Source organism: Orbicella faveolata, unplaced genomic scaffold, assembly GCF_042242905.1.
Source record: "Orbicella faveolata isolate gen_17 unplaced genomic scaffold, um_ofav_v1 contig_46, whole genome shotgun sequence".
NCBI lineage: Eukaryota > Metazoa > Cnidaria > Anthozoa > Scleractinia > Merulinidae > Orbicella > Orbicella faveolata.
This window is the reverse complement of record NW_028301576.1, coordinates 31598690-31605985: the sequence shown is the minus strand read 5'-3', so window position 1 is coordinate 31605985 and position 7296 is coordinate 31598690. Positions and strand designations below refer to the sequence as shown.

Here is a 7296-nt window from a genome sequence, read left to right as displayed (position 1 = left end):
CCCAACACACTAGTTCTTTCTCCAGTTCCGGAAAATGTGCCACACCATGATGGTTTCCATGTTTCATCTTCGGGGTGTTTGTCAACTTTTCTCTTTGAACTCACCACCTGCAAACACAACTTTCATCCACAGAAAACTTCTTTCCAGCGGCACAGTTACGGTGATCGACAGCATAGCTCACAACTCGCAACTTGAACCCGGCAGTGTATGATGTATGCGGAGTACCTCTTTCTGACATGATTTAGATCTGATAACTCTTATAGTGTATTGTAAGGCTGATTAGACCGTAATAAATCAAGTTGCTTGGTTCTACATTTTTAAACAGCTGGGTAGGATCGAAAAGTAAATCAGGATTGAAAATTGCACAGCGCTGCTTAGTTATAAATGTGCTTTTGTGTAAGTATTGTTCTTTGACGATTTATTGTAATCTGTGTTTTCTCATTATGGGTTTTTGGAGGTTAAAAAGAAATATGGATAGATTTTCTTAAATAAGACTCAAGGAAAGACTTCTACATTCACTAACTAATACGATAAGAACTTAGATTGGAAGGAAATGGTAAGTAGTAAGAAGTAATTCCTATTTTTGTGCGCTTGAAATAGGTAAACAAACCAATATGTGTGTTGTTGACAGAATGCAAATAAGGCATTTCATTGCATAGCAACAGGATGCATTTTGGCACAATTGGTTTATGCCAAGCCGCGTGGGACTTGGGCGAGAACGATAAGTTTGCCTTGTTTGTTTATTCTCAAGCAAAACAAGATGGAGTCATTTGAGTTTACATCTGCTGTTCGTGGCTATCACATCTACAAAGAGATTTGGGAGCCAAATGTCAGAGACAAATTTGTTGCTCTAAAGGAGTTACATAATCAGTTCGACAAATATGCTATCAAAGTGCTAAACGGTGAGGAAACAGTGGGCAGTCTACCACGTGAATACTCAAGAATAGTGTGGTATTTTCTTGCTCATGGAGGATCGCTATCTGTTGAAGTTACTGGCCGTTGTCGACGTTGCAAACAGCTTTGCAGGGGAATGGAAATTCCGTGCTGCGTGACGTTTTCCTGTTTGAGAAAAGCGACCATACGCCACTTGAAGGATCTCCTAACGAAGAAGGTTTAACACTTCAAGCAGCGACAAATGTAAGCTCTACAGTAAGCTTACACTTAAACCAACAACGGCTCTTTTAGGAGCCACCAAACTTCCAAAAGTAATAACCAGTACTCCCTTGTAGTTTTATGTAATGTTTATTGACATACTTATCCATTAAGTGTCAATTCACCGAGATTTATGGCACCTTTTCCAAATGTTCCCGCAGATAAACCACACCCCCGATTTTGAGTGACGATTTTTGGAAAAAAGGTGCGGCTCATCTGCGGGTCTTTACGTTATTCAATTGTTTAAGGCTTTTTCATGCGTATTTGTTTCGCGTGTACACTACCCTTTTTCTAGGTCTTTCTAGTAAGTTCTGTGGTGTCGCGAAAGCCCACGCATAGCGCCGTGACACCCAACCAGCATTATAAGAGTAGTTTTTCGTTAAGATCAGTTGATGCAAGATCTGTTAATTCACTGCAAGTTAACAAGTTTCTCCAAGTTAACTATTGTGTTAAAACTTGAGTTAAGTGTGCCAAAGAACAAACAAACTTAAGTTAGTTCATAATTTCACAACCCTGTTGTTACAAATTGTTGCACATCTTCTAATTTCTGAATAATAATTAATTAAATTATATTTTGCCCTTCTCAGAATAACAACAAAGCAGAAAAAATGGAAGGTAAGCAAGTTTTAATGTCTGTCTGTAAACAATAATTATTCACTACAAACACAACATATGCCCTAGTGAGCAAGTTTTAATGTCTGTCTGTAAGCAATAATTATTTGCTACAAACACAACATGTACCTTAGTAATGCATGCAAATATGAACAAGTTTTGTTAAAATGATTTTCTGCTAATTGTATGTTCTCATCCCAAAAAAACCTTTTGTCTTTTTCATAGATATTGCCACCCAACTGTACCAGAAGAAATATGCTATACACCGAATGCAAATATGGCGGATCACTCGGACGGCCCGGGACTAGTAGCATGGAAGCGAGGCTAGTCAGTCCTTGGTGCAATGTTTTGACTACGCATGTTGTGGATTCATTTCGCGATGCCTTCATTTTGCTGCGTACCCAACTGCAATCAGAAAGGTTATACATCGTTATCGGGAGAAAAGGTTTCTTTTTTTAACTTTCCTAAAGCGCCTTTGCTAAGAAAACAGTGGATACACGCGATCCGTCGAGATGAAGGCAAGGGTTTCGTCATAACAGAGCGTACAAAAGTCTGTTCGCTGCATTTCAAGTCAGAAGATCTTAGGAAGTCTATCAACGGACGGATTTATGTCAAGGAAGGTGGTATTCCTTCAAAATTTGACTGGTCAGGACCTTCTCCAAAAAAAAGAAAGGCCCCGACTGAACGCCAACCGCTGCCTGCGAAGAAAAAACTGCTCACCGAAGAAACCGTCGAGATGTTCGCCTTTGAGCCAAGTACAAGCTTCGAGGTTGACACATGTGAAACTCAGGATTTAGAAAGACAAATCTCCGAACAAACTAAAACGATCGGTGAACTAGAAGAGAAATTGAAGCAGTCAGAAAGTGAAATAAACAACCTTCGTCGTGAAAACAACGAACAAAGTGAAAAGATCGGTGAACTAGAAAGTGAAATAAACAACCTTCGTCGTGAAAACACCGAATTGAATGAGAAATTGACAGACTTCGAACGCCAACAGAAGGAAATGTCTTCACGTTTATTTTGTGTCGATCGTTTCACGACGGACGGAGACATTTCTTTTTACACTGGTATGTCCAGTTATGCGACTTTTATGGCCATTTTTGAGTACCTGAATCCTGGAGACAATTGTGAAAACATTCGCCCAAGAGGCAGTGTGACAGATGTCCCCGAAGACTTTTATAATTCAGACTCTGACGATGAGGGCAACGTTCAGGCTGCAAAGAAAGGACGTCGCCGAAAGCTCAAGCCACAAGACGAATTTTTTATTGTACTTTGTCGTCTGAGAAGAGGGTTCTCAGAAAAACATTTGGCCCATCTTTATGGTGTGGCTCAGTCTACTGTAAGCCGAGTTTTTGTACCATGGATAAACTACATGTACTTGAAATTTGGTCAGATAAGCATTTGGCCATCAAAGGAGATCGTGCAGGCAACCATGCCAGCTGATTTTAAAGAAAAATTTCCTACTACAAGAGTCATCATAGACTGTACGGAGGTGCGCTGTGAGATGCCTAGCAGTTTACTGCTGAATTCTGAGCTATTCAGTTCTTATAAAAATCATGTAACGCTCAAAGGACTAGTGGGCATTGCCCCAAGTGGCGCAATTACCTTCATTAGCCAGCTGTACACTGGTAGCATCTCAGACCGGGAAATTGTTGTTCGAAGTGGCTTCTTGTCACAGAAATTTGAGAATGGTGACACTGTTATGGCCGACAAAGGATTTCAAATTGCAGACATTTTGCCACTCGGAGTAAAACTGAACATACCACCCTTCCTCGGGGCAAACACTCAAATGTCTGCCGAAGATGTTGTACGAACACAACAAATTGCTGGGCTAAGAATCCATGTCGAAAGAGCAATCAACAAGATCAAGAACTTCCTTATCTGGAAAGGAGAAATACCTTTGAGTTTATTTTCTGTTGTTAACCAGATGTGGAGTGTGTCCGCCTTTCTTTGCAATACACAAGATCCAGTGATTTCGGAATAATTTGTATCATTCCAGGGGGGGAGGGGCTGCCATAGGATATGAAACAGACAGGGGTGCTTTCTGGGTCTCGCTAAGGACATTCATGGAGAACCTATTTTTTATGTCTGCTGAGGCCTTGTTTGGGGTTGTATCAAAATGTGTAGTTATTTTTGGTGTTTTTTAGGGGTCACTGACAAAAGCTTGAGCCTGTCCCAGATTAGTTTTCCTTAGGGGTTTCATTGAAAATTTTCAATAAGTATTCCATCTGTTTCATATGGGAGTCCCCCCCCCCCCCCCAATTTATCATTTACATTAATCTACTCGCACTTAAGCAAAACATTGAGAACTGGTGGCTGTTCAGTGTGACATATTGTATGTCAAAAGAACAACATTTTGTTATCATTGATTAGTGCTTTCAATCTACAGCCACATAAGATGGGTTAAAATAAGCTTTTTTTTTTTATTCTATTAACCCACAGGGTTAAGGGACAAATTCTCAATACATTTCTAATGTGTAGTTCCAGAAAATATCCATACACCCCCAAAGAAGGGATTAGAAATTCCTGGGGGGTGGGTGGTTCTCAAAGAACAAAAATGTAACTGAAATTTCCAGAGGAGTGTGGGTTCTGAAGACAAAATCCCCTCCATGGATTTGTATGAATATTTTATGGAACTACACTTAACATTTTTGACAACTAGAGGAGAGAATTTACAAATTTGAACATAATGACAGTTTCAATATTATTGTAATAATTATTTTCTAAAATTCACAAAATACAACAACAACAGTAATCTTATGTGAGTTTTCTTAAATTTTATAGTATTAAATCAGTCTTCATTTGTTTGCATCATTATTTAGATGCTATGTTTTTTTGCCTGAGTGAAAATTATTCATGTAGATAGGATCAAAACATTTTTTGACAACTCGATCAAGTCTTAGTTAGGTAGTCACTTCCACTTTCATGAACACAACTTAAAAAATGGAGATATCTTCAATGCCCAAATGTTTATATTGCCATGTCATTATTTTTGAATATGTCTCAGCTTATTGATTGAATTTACCAAGAATAAATTATTCAAGGCTCCCTTGCTGCCTTGGAAAGAAAATGAGTAAAATAATATGACTTTAATGTTCCTTTTAAGGTGTTCCAATATTCCTCATCAAAAGGAATACGTTCAATGCTCATGCCCTTACTTGTATAAACAACAAAGTCACACCATCTAGCACCAGTAACTCCCATCAGTCCCTGCACTTGGGTATAGTACTTGTGATTCCGCTTTAGTTTCGGTTCACCATTTACATTTTCAAGAAAAAAAGTGCTATCAGAACAAGCATCCAGGGGTGTGACCAGAAATTTTGTTTCAGGACACTTGACCTCTGAAAGGCCGAAGGGGAATGAACAGCCAATGTCAATGACTTTGCCATCGGGTGAAGCACCCAAATAGGGTGCATCTAGGCTCACCACTAGACCTGACTTCAGGACTTTTATGGGCTGACGAATGGAATGCATGTATTTTTGGTACTGCTCCAGGGCAACTGGTTCATACTTAATACCATGGTTAGTGTACCGTGATGTAAAGGGCTTGGGGTGTAGCAGGCTGTTCACAAAATTCTCATGATGCCTTTTCCTTGCACTGATTAAGCCAAAGTTTGATGCTGTAAATCTGAATTTTCTTTCCTGCTTCCACTCTTCACAATTAGACTGCCCCCTTGTTTTGATCTCAATGTCATTGATTTTCTCTTCATCAACACTAAGCTTTTCCACTAAGGCTTTCTCAATTGCTGCCAATTCATCAGGTACAGCAAACTCCTCTGTTGCTGTATTGAGTGGGAATCTTGGATAAGAATTAATTGAGACATTGTGTGTGTGGCCTGGGTCAACCCTAGGTACATGAGAAATGTTACAGTACACTTTGAAATTATCCTCTGTCGTGGACAGCTGATAACTTGCATAGGAACCTTGAGGGCTTTTACCAAATTTGGTTTCTAGCAACTGTGAACTTTCAGGAGAAGGTTCCATTATTTGTGCCAATGCCATTTTTGGATTTTCCTTTTTCAACCTTTCACACAACTTCTGCTCATCTACTCTTTGACTTTTAATACTTTGGAGTGTCCTAGCTTCATATAATAAGCACCTCACCCCAGATTCTCTTGATGAAGATCTGTCTAAGTCTTGATGTGTTTTGAGAACAACAACCTCCATAGCTGGTTGTGAAACTATGGTGTCCCCCCTACCCTTTCGATGCCACTGCTGCAACATAGATGTGCAAGCTTGGGGGGTTGTTATATGTACTGATCTTACCTCTCCAAGCCGATGGGCAGGTCAACCTTACATGGGCTCAGACAGTGACTTAATCTGAGTGCAAAAGGACATGTTGTTTTACAGAAAATGTACGACCTCAAAACATAGAGCCATTACAATTGCACTTTTCCTTGAAGTTTTGAAAAATGCATACCTAATTTTACTCTGCGAGATGTGCTGAAATCGATGACGCAGGCATCGATTTCAGCTTAGCATAGCACATTATTTTCCAGGGGGGGGCTCCATTACTGGAAAGTCTGGAGACATCTACAGGAGTCTGGCTAATTGTGGATACCTCTTTGGGGTCCCTGGCCCTTAATCCAGGGGGGTGGGGTCGGTTTGAACTTGTGTCCATAGTCTCAAGTCAGTCTGCCAGCTGCTGAGTGGAGTTCAGCTGGGTATGTACTTAGCCGTCCAACATGACACAATCCTTAAAGTGCATGGAATTTTTCAAAGCTGAGTGGGTTTATTGCCTTGGCAGAAGGTTCCATTATTGTCGTGAGGGGGGCTGATATGTGCGGAGTGGTACCTGACCCCTGGAGGATGGGGAGATTTCACAAGTCGCAGCCAACAATGGAGACCCTGAGTGCCGAATATTCGTGCGCAAAAAAGGTGGCCCTGGGTGCCCAGATCCTCAAGGTTGGTCTACTAGAAAATTTGACTCTAGAACTGATGATGTTTCTCAAGTTACTAGCATCATTACTTTACAAAAGAAAAATCAGGGTGGAAGCGGATGCAAATCAAGTTGGGCGCGCTTTACAGATTCGGCTTCAACATATCAAGAACTGGTACGAGAGCATTGGGGAAGTTTCGGACAAAGGACAGCAACAGCACCACTCCGGATGGCTATGCAAATTCATTGGACAGGTGGTAGAGGGTGACCCAGAAGCGCTGAGGTTCTTTAGTCTTGATGAGCCACTAAACATACAGATTAGAGCAATGAAAGAAATCCCGAATGTGACTAAATTAAAAATGCACTTTCGAAGAGCTAAGGAGTGTGTGGCTGTTGGTGACTACCTTGGGGATAAGCAGTTGCTAGCTATTGGAAAATCCGTCATGACCTACGCACAGTACCTTGCAGAAATGAAACATCAGACGAAATTAGATGTACCCATCGACGGACAGCCAGAGGATTATTGGCGCACATACAAAGCCTTAAACAGTTACGGGAGAAAATTGTAAGATGGAAAGGGCAACAAAGTGGTGATGAAGACAGCAGCAGTAGCAGCGACAGCAACGACGCCGGAGAAAACAGCACTGAAGAAA

General features: G+C 40.7%; 2 protein-coding genes across 2 annotated transcripts; one reads left to right on the top strand and one right to left on the bottom strand.

The window, feature by feature from the left end:
* The first annotated feature begins 2143 nt into the window (after positions 1-2143).
* Positions 2144-4846, top strand: LOC149099742 (uncharacterized). The gene has a single exon (XM_089277905.1). The coding sequence runs from the start codon at positions 2144-2146 to the stop codon at positions 3746-3748; it is 1605 nt and encodes a 534-aa protein (XP_089134031.1). The 3' UTR covers positions 3749-4846.
* Positions 4804-6259, bottom strand: LOC149099741 (uncharacterized). Its single transcript, XM_089277907.1, has one exon. It carries the CDS (start codon positions 5986-5988, stop codon positions 4804-4806), a length of 1185 nt encoding a protein of 394 aa, XP_089134033.1. The 5' UTR covers positions 5989-6259.
* Positions 6260-7296: the final 1037 nt, after the last annotated feature.

Coding starts and splice junctions, on each gene's coding strand:
- LOC149099741 (XM_089277907.1), bottom strand. CDS start 5,988: ATGTTGCAGCAGTGGCATCGAAAGGGTAGGGGGGACACCATAGTTTCA.
- LOC149099742 (XM_089277905.1), top strand. CDS start 2,144: ATGCCTTCATTTTGCTGCGTACCCAACTGCAATCAGAAAGGTTATACA.